This window comes from Nannobrachium achirus, assembly GCF_963921795.1.
Source record: "Nannobrachium achirus genome assembly, chromosome: 8".
In the NCBI taxonomy this organism is placed as follows: Eukaryota; Metazoa; Chordata; class Actinopteri; order Myctophiformes; family Myctophidae; genus Nannobrachium; species Nannobrachium achirus.
The window spans coordinates 28794846-28817581 of NC_137817.1; the positions used below are offsets into that span (position 1 = coordinate 28794846).

General features: G+C 42.9%; 1 protein-coding gene across 1 annotated transcript; it reads left to right on the top strand.

Annotated features, from left to right (window-relative positions):
- Positions 1 to 18463: 18463 nt before the first annotated feature.
- On the top strand, positions 18464 to 19643 carry LOC308290033 (P2Y purinoceptor 12-like; the record flags this gene model as incomplete). The annotated part of the gene is made up of 2 exons (XM_080731810.1): positions 18464 to 18721; positions 18813 to 19643. The coding sequence occupies 2 exons, from the start codon at positions 18464 to 18466 to the stop codon at positions 19641 to 19643; spliced, it is 1089 nt and encodes a 362-aa protein (XP_080587936.1).
- Between the last annotated feature and the right edge of the window lie 3093 nt (positions 19644 to 22736).

Sequence of the window (22736 nt, forward strand, 5' to 3'; positions counted from 1 at the left end):
CGTAGTCAATTATTTTGTAGATCAGACTCAAATCAACATGGCGTGCTTTCATATGAGTACCATAGTATTTTGTCTATGAAAGTGACATTTTGGGGTTTTCATACAGTAGATACAATACAATAGATTTATTTCACTGCTAAATTAAACTGTATTGAGGATGATATCAGTATTGTAAGAGCATAGACAAAACAGAGACCACTGTACCTGGCCAAGTACCTCCTTCCGGTGTTGATTTTGTCGACTAAGACTACAATATGACGAACCCTTTTTCACAGACGAAAACTAAATAAAAACAATATAAAAACTAAGCTATGATTACTAAAACTAAGACTAAATATATGGACAATTTCGTCAACAAATAAAAACTAGACTAAAATGTTAGGGAGGGACTAGTGTAGAAGAGATTAGTAGAACAATACAAGTAATTTTATGTTTGGTTGCACTCGTGGTGTTGCGCTCTGAAAATAGAGGATCTACAATCTCACAATGCGTTGCAGAGCGGCACGTTGTGAGCTTGTAGATCGGCTATTTTCAGCATGGAACCAGGTGTAAAATCTGCCATTACGACGGCATCAAGGCCTGCCAAAATACATTTTAGTCGACAAAACCTACAGTTGATATTGATCAAACTCAAAATCTTATGATATTTAGTCGACTAAAACTAAAACATTTCAGATGACTAAAACATGCCTAAAACTAAATGGAATTTTATTCAAAAGACTATGACTAAAGCTAAAAAAAGAGAGAGAATTGCTTGTCAAAATCAACACTACCTCCTCCAACAGATTTACTGAGCCGTGGAATACATCTGTCTCACTCAGCTCTGCTCCACAGGACATCATTAATTCACAGTGACTCTCGGCTCTTGAATTATTTTAACAGCTCCAAAGGAGATCACTGGTTAGTTCACAGTTGGTGTGTGGACATTCAATCAGATATCCTTGTTTTGGATCTTCTTTTTAGAAAAGAAAAAATGTTTTTCCAGAGACAGGAGCCAAAGGAGTGTGACTTGTCCCAGGCTTGTATTGGGAACAAGGGAATTCTCCTCCATAAACCGTGGAATGTAGGCTACTGGTCTGTGAATTCAGAGAAAACTGCTTGCATGTGTGCGCTTTAAGGACAATCACACACAATTAACTTAGAGTTAGTTAGATGACATCTTTAAGGAATACCAGACATGTGGTGTGTGTGGTTCTTATAATGTACGAGCCAATTTCATAATTTAAACCGATCCCCACGGGGAACGGGCGAACGTTTGTGTATTTGTTCAGTGCTGGCTTTAGGTTCATGTTTGGGGAATTGTAGTGTTCACCTTCCATGGACACTGAAATTTATGACGGACATAAATGTGAATTTCCTTATTCCCTTTTAAAAATACTTTTCTAACTCACTTAAAGCAGTTATCTGCCACGCCAAAAGTGGCATGTGTGTGTGTGTGTGTGTGTGTGTGTGTGTGTGTGTGTGTGTGTGTGTGTGTGTGTGTGTGTGTGTGTGTGTGTGTGTGTGTGTGTGTGTGTGTGTATGTGTGTGTGTGTGTGTGTGAGTGTGCACACAATTAGCACATGCTTGCATATGAACACTGCAGTGTGTGAGTATATGTGAGTATTGTGCAGTAAGAGATTGTAGTTAAACTATTACTTTCCAAGACTGTACTGTACCACCATTGAACTCCATTTCTTGGTAATCTCTCTGCAGTGGAGTCACAGTACAAGAAACTAGTTTGCTTTTACACTTGATGAGGTCTATGTATGATATCACTGTCCTCTTTTGGCCACCTTTGAGAGTGGAAAAACAACTACCCCTCTGCAGATCATCAAACAACTTTTCACTGAGATCTCTGTCATCATGACCTCATCACACCATGGGACCCTACACAACACGCAGTCTGCTGGAGCGTATTTTGGAGTATATTCAAACAATTACTTATCCCTGCTTTGTATCTGGATATGGGGCCGACAGCATGCTGAGTTCTCAACATATGACCAGCAGTCCAGGATACAGAATACATTAGACAATGGAGCCTTTGTTTAGCCGCTACCTTCCCAATGCACTGTTCTCTTATATCCAGACATCTCCACCTGGAGTGAGGTTCATCTTCAGTCTAGGAGCCAGTGTGAGGTCATCGTTCCAGAGCCAGCCAATCACTGGCTTGGGAAAGATCATGGAAGGGACTGAAACTGAATACTGTCTGACTCAGTGTGTGTCTATAATATTATGATTAAAACATATATAGGCATATATTCTGTTCATTTGTTGCCTATTAACCATCATTATTGGACACTATTCCTCACTCTCCTGCCAAATAAGTCCTCGTCTTTGTAACTCCAGCATGATGTCACTCACAGTCCCCAACTTGACCTGTTGTAATAATGAATATGACCGATGTTTCTGGTTGACATTGGCACATTTCACTCAGGTTTTTTCATCTCACTCATGTCACTTATCTGCTGACCTTACTCAGCAACGAAATATATATAATATAAATACTGACACACATCTACTCACATGTGTGCACCTACTGTACATACACATGTTCATAGATTGGTGTCTGTCTGGGGATCTGTGGTGATGTTGGAATTTCACGTTGGCATTCTACAATCCACACCTCCACCTTCCAGGCACAAGGCAAAGATTCATCTTCCCGCTTCCCGTCCCAGTGGGGCAACTTCAACTTTGGATATCTCAAAGGTTCTCAGATCACTGCTTCTCTGGCCCGTTATGGAAAACCTGAATAGTTGCCCACTGAAGCCATGACAGCTTATAAATACAGCTTTTGCATGGTTTTCATTCCCTGTTCCTATTAAAACATTTATGCCATCATCAATTGAAACTTCCGCTTCTGATGCCACGTTGGCACTTCTAAAGACCTCAAGCTCTAAATCTCAGCTCTGTTTAAAGCAGTGTCAAGTTTTAAGCATTGATTAATACTGTCCTATAAGTGCAGCACTAGAGCTAACAAGATCTGTGGCACAAACGTAAATCAACCTGCAACCATAACAGGGCCGAACCACAGAGTAAGCAAATAAAATGGCCATTAATGGTAATAATTAGTAGAACACCTGAGGCGATCAGACAAAGTCAATGTATTTAGATTTTAATAGGGCCATATCTCTCAGACTCTATTCCAGGGGCAATGGAAGTACTTTAATGGTGGGGCTCTCTGACCTGATTGGCTACAGATGTGGCCCTGGTCCTTTGAAAACAACCTGTTGGATTGGTGAACCATCACTGTATATACATCACCTGAATGTCTAGTCGCCCCAAACAACAACGTTAAGACATCAAAGCAGCTCACGGTTATTGAACCCCAAAGGGGAACACATTTAAACGCAGCCTAGCACCTCTAATTATGTACAACAACACCGTGGCAATGCTACTTCATGGCAGAGGCTGATGTTTGTCTTTGACAGGTCTAGGTTTTCCAGAGAGGTTTAGCAGCTCAGCGGTGATTAGGGAACAGATCGAGTTTCACCAGAGCCACATGGACACAGACTACTCTGGTCCAGGAGGTCCACAACATGTTTTGTATAAGTCTGTAGTGAAGATTGCTTCATCGGAATGCTACGTTGCCATGGGAAGTTCATCATGGAACCGTCTGCATGGAGGATCGGGTTAACCCACAAATAGATTTGTGCAGGGGTCTTCAACAGGGGGTCCGGGACCCCTAGGGGGTCCTCAGAGTTACTACAGGGGTTCTCCAAATCTTTGTGTGATAGAAACCTTTCCTGAGAACTTAAGTATTGACAGTATTGACGGTTCAAGCGGTTAAATATCTGCAAACACAAATTGACATGAATCCAAAATACACTGACGATTGTGCTGTCAAACAATGAAACTACTGTATATGGAATCTATGAAAAGGTTGTGGGGTTCCCGCTCTCTCTCAACTAAGGGGTCCTTGGCCTGAAAACGTTGAAGACCCCTGGATTAGTGTCTTGCATGTGTGACACTATGACAGATGACAGATGACCTCAGTTGCGTTGCAAAACCTCCTCTCACATTATGTAGGTCATCATTTCAATTGTCATTCTTTGAAGGTGACTGTTCTGCTTAGGCTTAATTATAAGCAGTTAAATCCAGGTAGTAAATTTAACTGTAGTCTAAAAATAAGCCCTTATGGGTCAGGTTAAATGAACGCTATGGATTCTTCTGCGTTTAACAACCAATGATAACTTGAAACATGCTATATTAAATCTTACTCAGTAACTGTTTGTTTGAATATATAATGCATGTGAATGTTTTGGCTGATTATTGACCTAACATGCCTCTGAGTTGGTGTGAGGCATTCTTGTTTGATGTAGGCCTACTGTTCTCAAATTCATAATTGCAATGATAAAACAAGTTTTACATCGCCAAAGCAAGCATACATACGGTATAAGTTGTAACAAGTCATATAACAACATCACATAAACAGTATACAATGAATTCTAAAGAGACAACAAGTGAATAACAAACCTAACAATAAAACGAATAACAAGCAATGAAACAGATATGGAGCAGTTACTTTTGAGCAGTGAGTTTGTTCAGGCAGATGTGCTCGGCTCTTGTGACCACTGGCTGTTCCTCAGTTGATGACAACTCATAACAACACATACAACACATAATTTATTGAAGTGATTATTTTCAAATGATGGTTACAAATTCTTCGTATTTGTCTTTTAGGGAAGGATAATGCTGTAATTTCATTATCTCTCTGTCCTCCTGTCTGCCTGTCAGGTGACTGAGGAGTAAAGGCCTGCTGTGTTCATTAGAAATATTCCAGGACACATCCCCAGTATGCCTTCCAAAGGGCTTTGGAACAACAACAAAAAGCTCTTCCATATCAGTGTGGCCAACAATGACATCCCATAATAAGAAATGTCTACCTACCGGTATGATACGTACAGTATATATTCTGGGCATATGAAACACCAGTTAAGGAACTTGATAATGCTTTTAACATAGAATCTCAGGCTTCATATAGTTGGGAGTGCTACTAAAATAAAATGTATTTAGATCAGATCAGAACAAATTAAGGTGCAATAATCCTCTGTAGTCTGTAGTCATAAGACGGAAGACGCCACACAAAATATGGCCCCCACTGTTATCCCATCAGATAACAAACTTTGGGGTCTCCAATCAACATTATGGTGTATAGATTTCATTTCAACATTAGTTCATTATGCCAAAACAGATATATTTTTTAAACGTTTCCCCGATTTCTCCAAGACATAAAGATGCTAAGGTAGCAGCCATGCACGAGGCATTAGTCTGACATTGAGTAAGTGGTAACGCTGTTATTGGACTTGCCAACCTTGTAAAAAGCCTCACAAGCTTGGTTTTACACTGAGTGCCACTCTTAAATCATTACATGACATCACTTAGACCACCTGTTCGCCCCTGTCAGACGCACATAAATGACCTCATTGTGCCTAGCAACCTCAGTAGACCCTCGCGACATCACAGGAAAAACACACCCTCATGTGGCTGCAACTACCAAACACATAAAAGACACTTTCTGCCAGGGTGTTATCACATCAATGCATGTTATATTTCTTCAAATCAGACAGGTTTACTTTGGGAATGGGTTTTGGTCTCAACAAAGATGATAAATCTGAACTGTCTGTATCTGAATTCCTCTGCAATCACCTGCTGTGAGCTTTTTCCCCCCTACAACATAATCATCGGGTATTATGATTATACTTTTTTTTCTTTCAAAAAAGTGTACATAATGTGTTAAAATTATGTTCTTACTGTATGTGGCCACACCTACCTGCTCAGTAAGTATGCTTGGTTGTCAGTTGGGTGTGGTGACCGAGCTGAAGTTAGCCACATCAACAGCGTTGTTGAATAGTAAAAAGGGGAGGGGATGATATTATGATGTCATTTTATCAGTGTATTTCAATTAGGCCTTTTGACTCAGAGGCTTTCAGCTTTCAGGAAGTAACCAAAACTACACAGGGAAGACATATTTGCATATTATAACCACACCTGGGGGTCTATTAGAGTTATGTTAACTCCATAGACACATACAAAACAGATAAAGTACAAAACTATGGTACCACCTCTTTAAAACTTCTCACGCTGTGTTTAAGTACACAGTTCAACCATATGCTGTATTTACTTGATTTATCCATTGTGTTGTGACACCAGTGCACAGCTAAATATAAATCAGTCCAGATTGTAGGCTACTTCAAGTATGTGAGTACAGGTGTGTGACGGATGCACACGCACACTTGTGCTGTAGATGCCATTGACCTTTGTTGTGCATGCTGCCCTGTTAGCTCCCATTAGTCGCTATGGGTTGCGGGTCAAGGTTTGGCCTCATCATCTGCCACTCAGGAGCTACAGTATGCTAACGTGACTCCTTTCCTCCCTGGCTCTTGGCTTACCTGGTGCCCTGCATGTGTGTACAGGTCTCTGCAGAGCATACAGAGAGCCCGTGTCAAATATGCCCGGTATCCCGGGCTTGGCCGGCCTCTCAAAGAGGGCTGTTGTCTCTCTCTTTCCAATACACCGCTCCAGACCAATCTCTTCATCCTTCCTAATATTATGTCCTCTCTCAGCAGACACACATCAACGCAGAGGAGAAGAATTTGAAAGGGCAATGTCACCGGCGCTGACAGGTGTCTGGAGCACTCGGCGGAAAAGTTGGATCAACAGTTTGTGATCACTAGGTGTGGGCAGGGACGTGCTGGCCATTGGGAAAAGCGGGACAACTCCCGAACGGCCAGTTCATTCCCGGCCGGTCCAGGCCGGCCATTGGGAAAAAATGTAAAATAAAATGTCGGCCGATCTACAAGCACAGCAGATCTAGCGTTGTGTGCTTGTAGATCGGCTGTTTTCACTAGTTTAAATCATTTTTTAAATGATAAATACAAAACAAACGGTTTTGGACATACAAGGTTTCCACCCGACAACGACGAAATATAACTCATGTAATTGGCCCACTGGCTTGTCACTTTGTCCCAAATCTTTGAGTAGCAGCAGCGCTATAGAGAGAGATCTCTCTCTATAGCGCGCAATGAGGGCCTCTCCAACTCTTTTTCCCGGGCTGAATCAGGGGCCCAGCACGTCCCTGGGATCAACAGTTTGTGATCACTAGGTGTGGGTGTGTGTTTGTTTGACTTGATCATATCCTCGCTGTCGGGTGGAAACAGTGTAGGTCCAAAATCGTTACTTTTCAGTAAATTAATTGTTAATTTTAACAAATGTTAATGGAAGGGGATTATTTTTAAACAACGACTAGCCGTCTGCCGAGAGCAACACGGTCGTCTCCGAGAACAAGGAAGTCATGATCAAATACAATCAATTTTCGGTTACTGCATCATCTATTCAAAAACACTCTTTAGAACAATGTTTAGTTGTTAATGACATTGTTTGTTTACATGGCTGCCATGCTGGATACATCATAAACATCAAGCAGCACAGCCAGGAGCTGTGTCTTTGATTAGACAGAGAGGTCTGTTATTGAGCTGATTGGTCATGATCCAGAAATAACACACAGCTGAATCCAGCGATTGACCAATCAGAATCAAGCATTCAACTGTGTAATAAATATTGATAAATGCCACAGACAGACTTAAATGGTAAAGAATGGTGCATTTATATAGCGCCTTTATCCAAGGTGCTTTACAGAGATTGTGCATTACATTCACCCATTCACACACACATTCATACAACAATGGCGAAGGAAACCATGCAAGGCACCAACCAATCGGGAGCAACTAGGGGTTCAGAGTCTTGCTCAAGGACACTTCGATACTAACCCGGCTTGTGCAACACAGCCATACAACCAGGCTCTTAACAGGTGTGGGCCCGCCGGCCGTTTGTTGACAAACAATCACGTTTAGACAAGCCTCTGTGTTACTTGCATTGCCAAGCTGTATACCATTTTAAAGCTAAGATTCTTGTGATTCCGAATCCGCAAACCATTTGATTATAGCGAAACTCACGCCGCTAACAACGCAGAAGTCCGACATAAACAAACAAACAAATATTCATAAATCTGCTGCTACTCACGTTTAGAGTTGGATTGTACTCCAACAACATCATATTTCCACAACAATGATGTTCTTGTGTAGAGGAAGGGTAAACATGATAAAATCCATTGTTTGTACAAAGTCCAAACCACATTTTCTGCCAAGAAACCTCTGTACAACTATAGTCATGGATACAAGCGTGATGTCAGAGTATGACAATCTTTCATGTGTTTTTGCTTCTAACTCCAGTTCAGGTTTTCAGTTTTACAACTGAATACTATTAAAATAGCCTCCAAGCTCCACACAATGATTGACACTTCATTTCACCCAATTGGAGCTTCTAGTCCTGTCTCAGTCGTCTCCCAGTCGCCCAATAGCAACCAATAGTATGTTCTCAGAGGAGGTCCATGACTCCGTTTCCTGGCTCATATATTCAGCCAATGGCAGCAGGTTGTTCTGATGACTGGCACTTCTTATAGCCAATGAAATTCTCCACAAAATGTGTCTACTTTATTTTGGCTGAAGTGAACTACAATACCCAAAAAACCCTGCGTAACAGCTCTACTGGACGTGCGTAAATACGCAGCAGCGGCGCCGAATGTCAGACCAAGAGTGTTATAAATTAAATAATAATAATAATAAATAAATTTAAATAATAAAATTAAAAAAAATCCAGTCTATTAGCCCTTTTTTGGCCTTTTTATATGATATATGCAAATGTCTCCAAATGAAAACGCATAAACATACACTTAGTAAAACGTGTCAAATATTCATATTCTGTAGTTTTATCATGTCCTTTGAAATTGGGCTAGGTAAGGCTTCAAAATGTGTCCACATTGTGTTTTTCAGCTCCTATATGATAATAACAGTGTTATGCAGGCATCTATTTACTGAAAATATTTAGGCGAGGATTAAAAACCTGCTATTCCAGTAAGTTAAAACTTGCATTACTCAATGTCAGTTGCACACAGAGTGATTATTTATTTCTGGGTAAAACTTCAAAATGTTTCCTTCAAAATGAGACCATGCCCAATGCATTACTCCAAATGGTTTTAAAACTACAATCAATTTACTTTGGGTACGCTGTGTATAGCCGTTTTTTGCAAATTATACAGGATTGTTAACAGGTTTTAATTCCTTGGGAAACTAGAGAAAAGTGCCCCTTGGAGGAATGTGCGTGCAATGTTTCACGGCAATCGAGCTCTGCATTCATGATTTGAGGCAATTTCTTCAAAACGTACCACTCCTGCAAACTTTGGAACATAATCTTAGCCAATCAGGATGGCATGTGAAGAATCGGACAGATCCATCTTGATCACATGACTCTAGAGATAAATGTGTAGGCCGACTTGCGTGATGTATGGACAACATCTGTAGACGTAATATAAAATAACGTGCTTTGCGATCAGCCTCCTGGTGGTGCTATAACAGGCCGATGTGAAAAATTTGGGGCAGAGGTTCTGCTCTGGCCTCCAGGGAGTGTGCGTGTACTGTTCACGCACCGCACATAGCTGTACACAGACGGACGGAAACAGACGGATGGACGGACGCACACACACACACACACACACACACACACACACACACACACACACACACACACACACACACACACACACACACACACACAGGGGCGAAAACATCTTATCTTACGTCTTAGATTCAGCAGCAGCTAGCTTATATAATAGCACACATACACTACACTACACTATACAGTGCATACTATTTGGACGATTAAAACCTTTTCACAAACACACAGCTGATCCATAAAGAAAGGCTAAAGGCCATGTACCAGTGGAGCATTTAGCTGGAACAAAGCCATACATCATGTGCTCCATGACGAACATGAAAGGAAAATGTCCCAGAGACTATGTACAATATGTTTGTTTGCATATGCAAGCCGAAGCCTTTACTCATGGGTCAGATTACAAGCCGAATAAAGTTTATAACCTGAAAGCAGGTCTTTCCACTGTTTAAGAGAAATGGGATCTCTCTTGTGCTGTCTTGAAAAGATGGGTTAGTGTAAGCTATAGGTAGCACGTTGTGCTGCTTACTCGCTGATGTTCATGCCAGACCTAACAGATGAGCAATAACTGGTCTCCCACCAAACAAAAGCAGTTGCTATGGACTTGTGCTTTATGTGTGCAACAACCTGGAGCCCAGGATGGAATCAACGACATCATTCACCGGTGGGGAGGAAAACCAGGGAGCCAATTTGTGCATGCATCTGTGCATGTGTGCGTGCTTGTGTGTGTGTGTGTGTGTGTGTGTGTGTGTGTGTGTGTGTGTGTGTGTGTGTGTGTGTGTGTGTGTGTGTGTGTGTGTGTGTGTGTGTGTGTGTGTGTGTGCGTGCGTGTGCGCGTGCGTGCGTGCGTGCATGCGTGTGTGTGTGTGTGTATAAAGCTGTTTATCCATTTCTGAGGCAGACGTTCGTCCATATTGGACACATGGGGCTTGTGAGAAGTGCAAGAATGTGCCATAGTCAGCCGTTGCACTTTCACAACCCCCACGCCCCTAATAAGACTACATGCATATTTTGATGAATGAACCTTTTCAATATGGTTCATGAACATAATGAAGTAACATTTTCTCACCAAAGGTGTACAAGAGTTATTACAGTTCTGTCCCCCATTAAAGTCTAGATTTATTATACTGTGCACTGCTTTTTTCAGACTTTATGTCCTACATAGTGGTTCTCAAACATTTTCATGTCAAGAACCCCAAAATTGATAGGTATTAAGCCACAGACTCCCTCATTAGAAAATATTTAGTGCCAGGGACCCTCATAAGAAAAGATTTGTCGACCTTTAAAAAATAAAGCTTGCTATTTTCCACTAACCTAAATATAAAATAGGACTTAAGTGGTTGAACTGTTAGTTTCTTTGCTGGGTAGCAGCCCCCCCACTTTGAGAAACAGTGCTCCATATGGGGTTGTGAGTGTGGAGGCCATATGGGAATCAGGCGGATACTGGAACCTACACTGAACCATGTGCCAGCCACAGTAGCTAAAGAAACCTTAGACAGTCCAAACAAACCGTGGCCCACACCTTCAAACTGTGTGTCTGGGTTCTGGTTTGACAGCCTGCCATATAGGAAATGTACACCCCTAAGCACGCGCGCACACACACACACACACACACACACACACACACACACACACACACACACACACACACACACACACACACACACACACACACACACACACACACACACACACACACACACACACACACACACACACACACACACACACAAAGAAACAGGCACAGATGCAAGCTCACCACCCACAAACACACACAAAAACAGAGCAGCACCCGCAAGTGTGTGAGAGAGAGAGAGAGATAGGAAGAGAGCATACACACATTCACACACAAGGACCACCCTGAAATGTTGTTTCCCCCTCTGTGTATTTAAGAAGTTGTTTTAGTCCCATTCATCCTTCTCTACCTGTCACAGCGCTGAGATGATTGAGCCCCCGACTCCTCACCAAGGGCCGGAGTTCGCAGTTCAAAACTCATCGTGCCCTTAGATCCCCCCCAGCTTCTCTCATCACAACCCTGTTACACACACACACACACACACACACACACACACACACACACACACACACACACACACACACACACACACACACACACACACACACACACACACACACACACACACTGTATCACATCATATCACTGTGTTCAAAATGCTTGCGTCATCATCACAGGAAAGACCTGCGAGATTAAGAATCAGACAGGTCGTCACCCACACACAGACACATGATTTCATCCACGTGCTGCAGCTCCATTCCTCTCCTTTATTCCCATGCTTTCTTTTTTTGTGCCTTCCTCCCCCAGGCACCACAACACATGAGTGAGCAAAGACGGACCGTATAGTGCCGCTGGCAGGGCTGCTGAAAGCACTATAAGCTAAGAGCAGAGAGAGGAGCTGAAGTTTGTCTTCCTCCACTTTCCAGCAGAGGCGTCAATTGGGTATGGCAGAGGTATGCAGCTGCCATACCCTGGGTCCAGGGGGGAAAATAAGTTACTTTTAAATATAAATCCATGATTTGTCTCTTTGTCTATCTGTGCTGGTTATTATCTATCTATAAATGCGACAAATCTCTGTCTGTTTGTAATCCGCGTATCTCGAGAACCGTTCGCCCCACCGGCTTCAGATTCGGCACGCGCATTCCCCGCCGCCGCGCGGAGTGCAGTGCCGGGCCTCGACCCGACCCGACTCGCGGTTTTCCGAAACCGGCGCAAAACGTTCGGAATCTCCTTATGCGGAGCTGATTGTTGACATCAGGCTGTTCCGGAGGAAATCGGCGCAAGCGCTGACTCATTGTGACATCACATCTGAGATCACGTACGCCACATGAGTCAACAAAAAATGCCATGGTTATGTATTCTGATGTTCCTATATGGGCATAAAAGGACACAGGCAAACATATGGTCAAAACGGCTCTTATGACAACAGGTATAATGGGGTTTGCATTAAAGGGTGGGGCATTCATTCCCTATTTCAAATTCGGCACGCGTGTTCCCCACCGCAGCAGGTAGTGCAGTGCCTGGCCTCGATCCGATACGATACGCGATTTTCTGGAACCAGCACGAAAGGTTCGGATTCTGATGTCTGACATCAGGGTTTTCCGGAACCGGCACTGTGTCTGCATAGATCTCCATTTATGGGCATAAAATGGATGCAGACAGACAGATACGGATATCTCCATATATGAGCATAAATGGACACAGGCAAGCAGATGGTCAAAGATCTCCATATATGGGCATAAAATGGACGCAAAAAGACAGATACAGATATCTCCATATATGGTCATAAATGGACACAGGTAAACAGATGGTCAAAACGGGTCCTATGACAACAGGTATAATGGGGTTTGCATTAAAGGGGGAACCAGCACTGTGTCTGCAACACAGTCGGAGGCACAGACAGATACAGAGATCTCCATAATGGGCATAAAGGGACTCAGACAAACAGATACAGAGATCTCCATATATGGGCATGAATTGGATGCAGACAGACAGATACAGATATCTCCATATATGAGCATAAATGGACACAGGCAAACAGATGGTCAATACAGGTCCTACAGAGATCTCCATATATGGGCATAAAATGGACGCAGAAAGACAGATAACTCCATATATGGGCATAAATGGACACAGGCAAACAGATGGTCAAAACGGGTCCTACAGCGATCTCCATATATGGACATAAAATGGACGTAGACAGACAGATATCCCCATATATGGGCATAAATGGACACACGCAAACAGATGGTCAAAACAGATCCTATGACAACAGGTATAATGGGGTTTGCATTAAAGGGCGGGGCATTCATCCCCTATTTACATTGTTCCCGAGTTGGCCAGGGCGCCGACTAGACGCTCGTCCGCCCGAAGGGCGGCCGAGCTTCTAGTGTTGTTAAATTACAGTAAAATAACTACAAATGCCAAATTTAACAAAATGGTATCTTTAACAAGGTATATTATAATTATATCCTTCACACTTTTATTCTCCCCATCTTGACAAAATGGTATATTCCCAGGTTTCGCAGGTCAGCTGCACAGGTGCAATGCATTATTGTTAATTGTGGCACGTTTACTAACATGGCAAGTTTAGCTGCACTTGAACAACCATTCCAGGCTGCCAAATCCAGCCCAAGAAAGGGGGGGGGGGGGGGGAAGAAAATGTACTTCTTAAAATAAATGTATATGCCTGTTGCTAAGGTATGGCAACCAACATGACTGGTGTCTTGCACACGCGCCAAGACACCAGTCATGTTGCCATACCTTAGCTTTTGCTGAACTGACGCCACCGCTTTCCAGCTGCTTCCCCTTCATCATCGCCACAGGAGCAAGGCTGTGTACCTTGGCTCTGCCGAGGAGACGGCAGCTCTCTGTGACGGTGGGTCTGTGGTTGTGAAGTCGTGGAAAGGAGCTGCAGTTGGAAGGGCTCTGAGGCGAGGAGGGGGAATGGAGTGGGGCGGGGGGCGGGAGAGCGATTGCGGGAGGTTTTAAATGGAAATACAGGTCTAGTGTTGAATTCCTTTATTTCCCCTTCCCATCACCCCCTTCCTGTCTGTCTGAGAGGTCTGACAAGTACCGTTTTGTGTGTGAGCACCCTGTGTGTGCGTGTGTGTGTTGATGAACTAGATATTGGGAAGTGGAACTTGTAGAAGACTCCCAAAGGTCCAGTGTGGTCTTGGGTTTTGTGGGCATATTGTTCACTCATTCATGTTAGCCTTTTACATGAGAGTGATGTGAAGAACTATAATGCATGTGATACACCATCCATCCATAGTATATTCATAGAAAAAAGGAGACCAGAATTGTAACAACCCAAATCCCCTCTCCCGTGGAGTGATAACACCAATCATAAAATGTCAAACAAATTTACATCATATCTGAGGTTGTGACCTTGGTTGCAAGACAGGCAGGTGGATCCACAGACAGAAAGTTATCCCTTTGTGAATCAAAAATGCAACTATAAAAACACAGCCTTAAGCCCGATTTATACTTTGTCGTATGACGATGTCACACACTAAACAGCCATGAGCTCACAACTCGTCACAGATGTGCAGATGTGAACTTGAAGATCAGCTACTGTATTTCGATTGTCACTTTTATTATTTGTTTTTCCTGTACAGCACTTGGTAACTTGTTTTTTAAAGGTGCGATAGAAAAATAGTCATTACTATTATTAGTGTGCAGTCTTGGGCATTACGCAGACAGTGTTAAACTGTTAAAACGGCAATAGTCTGGTGTATTTAAAGAGAGTCTAATGTGGTGCTGATGAAATCCAGATGCTGAACCACTGTTAGACCTGCATGCTTGTCTCTATGACATGCATGTACATGTACAGTATGGAGGACTGGGATGTCTACTATTGTCACTGATCCACTGCATGTATTTGTTTAGTACTGTAACAATATGTCAACATGGGCACACATGTGGTGCACACATGCATTCTCACAAACAAGCAAACACTCATTTTGCAGGGGAGAAACGTTCAGGAAGTAAATACTGCTAACATTGCCAGTTCTGTCTCAGACACAGGAACTGACTAAAGTGCTATAGGAGCCAGGGAGCCAGGGTCATTCATCGTGAACAGAGCATGTACTGTGAGAGGTCACGCAACTGTCTGGCATCATCATGGACATGTACCTGTGCAACCATTCTCCCTTTCAAAGGGAACTGTCCTGGGTGCTCCAAAAAAAGCAAGGTAACAGATTTAAAAGACAGGCCTTGCATGCCAAGGAGGTAATCAGTAGCAGGTTAATGCCCACCCTGGACGGTGGGGCCAAGTTGCTCACTGGCAAAAACAGTTTTAGACTACAGCTCAGCATTCTACCACTCTCCACATCCCTCCAGACCAAGAGGCCTACAGTAGGACTCAATCCCAACCTGTGCAGCTGGTTTGAACTTTCCTTTTGATCAATGCCGGGTACTGAGGCTGGGCTCCATCACCTCTGCCCTATTGACCTTAATAGAGGAGCCCTTCAGGGCTGTGTTCTGGACCCTTCCTCTTCGTTTATAAAATTTAAGTTAATGAAAAAATGAGAGGCACTGCCTGCTGGTAGTGTGTGCATATTTTTTTTTTAGAAATTAGCTCTGGATAAGCACGCACACACACACACCGGGAAATCTCGCTTTTGCGAACGCCCATCATTTCGACCGGAGGGTTAGAGACTCACTCCACGGAGGTTAAGGTTAGGGTGAGGGCGACACGCTCCCCGCGCGCGCGCACACGCACGCACACACACACACACACACACACACACACACACACACACACACACACACACACACACACACACACACACACACACACACACACACACACACACACACACACACACACACACACACACACACACACACACACACACTCACTCACACACACACACACACACACACACACACACACACACACACACACACACACACAATGGTGTGACACCCTCCCTCTTATACTTTAGACAGCTAGCCTCCTGCAGAGCCATGCAGTAAAAACACTGATTATGCAATAAAAGCTAAGAGGATGAAGCCTCTTTTCCTGTTAATCTGGATCCGGACGACCAGACTTTCTACATTACAGGAAGTAGTGGAGAAAGCAGAAGAGAAAAAAAGAAACATCCTTTAACACAGATCACACCTCCCGCTATAAATGATAACAGCCACAGATTAGACAGACATATTCAGATTTGCAAATAGCACACAAGACAGTTGGACGAAGTGCCATAAGAAGAAACTGCTCAACTCAGCTGGAACTTGATGGTGAATATAGAATATTTGGCTTATCTTTTTAAAAAATGGTATCTTGTATTGTTTTGTAAATCTCACCCATTTTGAGTTTTATGTACATTACTACACGAAATAGACCCAACTGATCCTGAGGAAAATAAAGTTTGCACTAGTGACTAAAAGTCAGTGTGTAGCTGCATACAATGCAAGCATGATCAAAAAACAATACCCAAAGAATGAAGTAAATCTTTGACTGCTGTTGGCATAGGCTACTCATCCCATTAACTTCTAAATTGTCATGATATGCACCTGTCTATTTCTCTCTCTCTCTGTCTCTGCCAGCTTGTCTTTCTACTCCGGCCACACCCACATGACCGTCTCACCTCATTCCCAGTTACACACCTGCTGTCTCCAGTTACACATCTCCATTCTCTCATGAGCCCTGCAATTGCCTGACAATAACTCACCTGTTCCCATTTCACTAATCAACTTGCAGCCTATAAAACTGGACTCATTCTTTTCGCTTTTCGTCAGATCCTAGTTGATGTAATATGTCTTTGCTGCCCTGCTTTTGCCTGCGTCAAGTGATGTAAGCCTGCATGTTCTTTGTTCATTAAAGTATTACTGGACTTGATCTTTTTGTCATCTGCTTCTGGGTCTTGACCTGATACATCGTGACCCTAATTTATTCTGCTTGTAATTTTTCAATTTCAGTTTAACTGTATATTACATTTTCTTGTCTTATGTATCCTATAATGTAATATTTTTGTAATTGTTTATGTTGCTTGATTTTCTGTGTAAAGCACATTGAATTGCCCTGCTGTTGAAATGTGCCATACAAATAAAATTGCCTGCCTGCCTATCCACAATTTTCCCAAGGAACTTCCTGGGGAAAAGGTATGGAGATAGTTTCTTGCAACATTTGTGAGCGAATAGATTTGATTTGAGGACTTGTAATATGCCATCCGAACAGTTGTAGGTCGGCATGTGCAACTGTACGGATCACTTTTTACACATACTGTAAGTCCTCAAATCAAATCTATTTGCTCATGAATTTCACAACATATCTAGAACAGGAAGTGATACCCAACTTTCATACAAGAGCTCTGGAAACTTGTGGATGGTACCAAACTTTTCTCAAGACACTTGAAATAAAGCAGAGAGCCTTCCCCTTTAATGGGAAGAACCCTTGAGCAGAACGCTTGAATCAAAACAGCAACATGGGTGAGGCTCGTTCTTGTAAAGGAGAGCTTGTTTTTGGTGATGACGACGGAGGTGTGCCTTCTCAGGCGACCTTGAACCACGTGAGACACTGCGAGTGAGCGGTAGCGACCGAGTCGCCGTGTCGAGTGTTGCGAAGGTCGCATGAGCTGACTCAGCGCCGTCCGAGTTATGTCACGATATGGACAGAATAGTAGATCTTCGTCCTCCCTGACTTTCGGCACCTCCGCGTGGTCCAAGTGAACACAACGGAACGCTTCCTACCTCCGTTTCAGCCAATCACAAACATGGCAATCCCATGTTGTGCTTTTGATACCAAGGCCCCCAGAACGGCTTGTAAATATTGAAGGCCAAAGGTGGAACTGCAGGCGGGGTGAAAAATACATGCACGAGCATAAGGGGTAAGGGCGCGCCACTGCGGTCTGCCATGGGGTTCAATGGACGTTGTTTGACGTCGGTGACAGTCTCAACGTGCAAGCCCAATTTCCCCCACAATGCACCTGGATTCAGCTAACTTCCACATGCTTCAAAACGCCACTGAGCAACTTGCATTGAAATGAATAGCTGGGGGCGGTTAAAGTGTGGTTCCTGTGGAAATAAGCCTCGGCTTTCTAGGATCTCCTTTTAGTTGACCTTGTACCAGTGATTTGTACTGTCATGAAACTGTACTTTTTTCTATTGCAAACTTCTAATAAATTCTTCAATCAATCAATCAAAAATCCGTTCTCTATTATATATGTTTGATACACGCAAGCAGAACCAAGCTAAGGGTGGGTGGCTATCTGCCTGAAACGTCTCTGTGGTAAAAGTGAGGAGAGGGGCAAATGGGGAAACACAAATAAGATGGACAGCAACAGTAATATTTGCATTTACAGTTTCAAAACTATATTTCACATCTGAATTGGCAATATTTATCAATTAACCAATGCCGCATTGATCCAAATCAATATTTCAAAATGTGACATTGGGAGAATGAATACAGAACCAACTTTCTGTGATTTTCCTTTGCAGACAACTTGCAGAATGGACAGAAATGCAAGCCTCCCCTTCTTCCCTGGCTATCAGAACCATACCAACAGCAGCAACATGTGCTCCCGTGACAATGTGCTGAAGACTGTAGTGTTTCCTGTTCTCTACTCTCTCCTTTTCCTGTTTGGCCTGTCACTCAATGGCCTGGCTGTGTGGGTGTTTCTACGAATCCCCTCACGGTCCCACTTCGTCATATACCTGAAGAATATTGTTGTGGCTGATGTCCTCATGACCTTCACTTTTCCCTTCAAGGTAACAAAAAAACACAATTTATATGGCACCAATGTGGAATAAGAGTTTAACAGTACAATTGTAAAAAATAAATAATGCTGTGTGCTTCCAGATATTGTCCGACTCCAACATGGCGTCCATTGGGCTGCGTGTATTTGTATGTCGAGTCTCCTCTGTGCTGTTCTATCTCACCATGTACATCAGCATCCTCTTCTTTGGCCTCATCAGCATCGACCGCTGCAGAAAGACTCTCTGGCCCTTCAGGGGAACCAACACAGCCCGGCTGACCCGAAGAAAGCTCCTTTCTGGGGTCATCTGGGGCTTTCTGCTGGTTCTGTGTCTGCCCAATGTGATCCTAACAAGTCGTACCCCCACCTCGCCATACTTCAAGTGCAGCGAGCTGAAGACAGAGGCTGGGCTTTTCTGGCACGAGGTGGTTAATCATGTCTGTCAGGTTATCTTCTGGGGGAATCTGGTGACTGTGATCATCTGTTACGTCCTCATAACCAAAGAACTGTATTCCCGCACTAAGGCCCGCCGCTCTGGCACAGTGGTACGCAAGGCCACAAGAGGAGGGCCACGTCAACCAAGGAAGAAAAGCGTGAGTGCAAATGTATTCCTGGTTCTAGCTGTGTTCTTCATCTGCTTCGTGCCTTTTCATTTCGCCCGTGTGCCGTACACCCTGAGCCAGACGCAAGGGCGTCGCTTTGATTGCCAGCTCAAACTGTTCTTCTTTCAGTTAAAAGAGAGTACTCTCTGGCTGTCATCTCTGAACTCCCTCCTGGACCCTCTCATCTACTTCTTCCTCTGTAAGTCCTTCAGGATCACGCTGTTCAAGACCCTGCAGTTACCTCCTGACACTTGCAGCTGCCTCACAGGAAGAGCGTCAGAAGACAGCTCGGCTGGCACCCCACAGCAGGCAGAGTCTACTCTATGTACTTAATGAGAGAGACAGTGGATTCATGTGCAAGACTATACTGCCCTGCTGTGGAGAGTCAGCGGAAATGTAAATTCAGCTTAGGCTAAACAAGAGTGCACCGGTACTGTAGTGTAGATCAATGATGTATTGTCAGTCTTAAAATAAATGTTGATTAGGAATGTTGTCTTTGCAACAGAAACTAACAAAGAATCAAACTCTGCCCAGAGACGGTTACTACCTGGGTATGTGGGTAGTGAGCTCTGTTTTGACTTTTCTTTGTTGCAATGCAGGAGACAACAACAGATACATATACTCTGCATGACACGCACGCTCAGGCATCAAAGTCTGCCGCAATGAAAGTGAAATTATGTTTTTTTTTTGTTTTTTTTTATGGGTTGTCTTTTATGGCTTTTTAACTGAACCTGATATTTTGAGGTATTCATGTTTGCTTGCCTTCTCAAAGGTCAAACAGCATAATTATGCATTTAAATATAACCGCAATATTGTCAAACTAGTGTCCTGTTTTTCTGTTTATCCTAATTGAGTTTATTCGTTAGAATAATTGCATTCCTGCATATTTTCATTTCAAGCCATAACGGCCAAGTGGTCGAGTGATGTCTGATCTGCCATAAGACATCCTGCTACAGAAGAGATGACAGTAAAAACAAACCATATTACTTATAAATGGACTAACAACTAATATTGAACACTGAAATACTGGCTATAAAATGACCTTAGTTGAGCACAGACGTGTCAAGGTGAGAGGCGGTTTACTCTACAGTATAAGATGTTATTGGTGCTTCTGACACCATGCCCCCTCATCGCCGATACAACCAGTTAAAATGTTCTTCCTAAAATACCTTTATCATCCAGTATTGTGGTATGTCAATCTGTTCAGAAGTTATATGCATTCTTGTGACAGGGCATGCTCACTATAGAGCAGGGGTCTTCAACGTTCTCAGGCCAAGGACCCCTTAACTTAGAGGGAGACGAAGCCGGGACCCCCACAACCTTATCATAGATTCCATATAGTTTCATCATTTGACAGCACAATCATCAGTGTATTTTGGATTCAGGGCAATTTGTGTTTTCAGATATGAAACTACTTGAACCGTCAATACTTAATAATGTTGACATTTCACTCTGTACTTAGTCTGCTCTTTTTCCCCTCTACACCAAACCTCTTTGCCAAAAATTGCCGATCTACAAGCTCACAATGCCTTGTGCTAGATCTGCTATTTTTGGCTAAGGTTCTCAGAATAAGGACACTAGGGTTCAAGTGGTTAATATAAAAAAGGAGAAAAAGGTTTCTATCACACAAAGATTTTGGAGGACCCCCTATAGTAACTCTGAGGACCCCCTAGGGGTCCCGGACCCCCTGTTGAAGACTCTTGCTATAGAGAATATAATGAGCAAGTATATGTCCCCTCTGCAAATCGGCACACAAACTGTACAAGTTCATAATTGGCCCAACACCTACCTTTCCATGACGTTTTATGAAAATCCGTTCATGTATAATTAAAAATAATGGTGATATAATAAATAAAAGTAAAAATGTATCATACTGTAATACAGTATGTTACGCAATATGGCAGGGGTGTCAGTTTCAGTTGCCAGGATGCATTCAAATCCGCAGGTGATGAAAACAAATTTCCAAAATGAACAATGCAAATCAAGTTCAACTGGACCAGAAGGCCATGTATTTAAATGATTTCCACAGTTTTGCCTTCTCTTTCACAAAAACAAAATAATATATACTGTAGTCTGTAGTGTAGAGTATCAATACATTTATTAGGCTTAGTATGTAGTAACTATTAAGCATAGTACTAAACTTAGATTTCTGTTTGAATACCAGATTATATAATGACACCTAGCAACACATCACCAGCTCGCTGCTCTGAATGCCCTCCATTCAACTTTGACACTGTTAACATGGCTGTCTCTGCCTCCACTTCCCGATGTTCCCCAGCATTGCTATATTTCAGGGGGGACGACCATAAGGTTGAATAAGCTTTATTGACAAGAATGGCAGCACTCATACAGCAGTGACAGCACAATATGAATAAGCAGCATACTACAGCAGCATATGAAATGACATGAGCAGGAAAGCATGAAATGATGCTGCATCTCTATACTACAAGCGGAACCTTAGAGTGGCTATGGATTCTGCCCTCGGACATGTACCGTGGCCACGATAAATGTCACGCTATATCGTGATTTAAGCTCTCCGCGGTCACATGATCCGAGACCCCCAGCGGGGATAAGCCTAATCCAAGAGGTGGAGTTGGGGACGGAGGTGGGGCAGCAGCGAGTTTAGCAACTGATCTATGCAAAGGTTACTCTCCTAAAGTATTCTGGGTAAGGGGGGCCGGGGGTGCTTGCCCCTGCCCCCCTGGGGCGCGCTGACAACCCCTAGCTCCTCCCCCCTGAACTGGCTACGTCATAACTTCCTGCGCTAAATACAATATATTATACAGTATACATATATTGCTTTGATGGCACTCCGAGGGACTCCTGTTCTTCAAAATTAACCAACTATTCTAACTGACCAGGATACTGGCATTAAGTCATTTTAGGGACATGTATGTCTCTAAAATGTCTGAATGGTCTGCATTTTTCACAAGGGAGTCATGATGTTTTATTAGATTCTTTCCTGGTCTGCCAGTAACAAAAGATCAAACTATGTGTTCTTTGTTCTCCTGACAACTGTATATTGACAATATTCTGTTTCCAAAGGTATACAACAGAACATATTTATTGATCTATCGAGAGTTGTCAGATTTCTGAATTTGAGGTGAAATGTTGATCTTCTAAAAAATAAAAAATAAACTCCTTTCACAACTCAATCATGTTGGACTCTTTAATAACTAAATGCCACTAAATCGGTGTGAATAAAATCCTACAATTACAATGTTTTGTTTTTCTGTGGTGGGCTACTCTTCTGTTTACATTCAGATGCAATACAAGTGCTTAACACATGTGGGTGGCATTGGCTAAGGGCCAGTCATTTTTCCTATTTTTGCATTTTCCGGATGAAGTGACCAACTGGTCACAGATGAAATATTGTATTGCACATTAGGAAAATGTGAGGTTTGTTCTACAGTAGGCCTAACACAG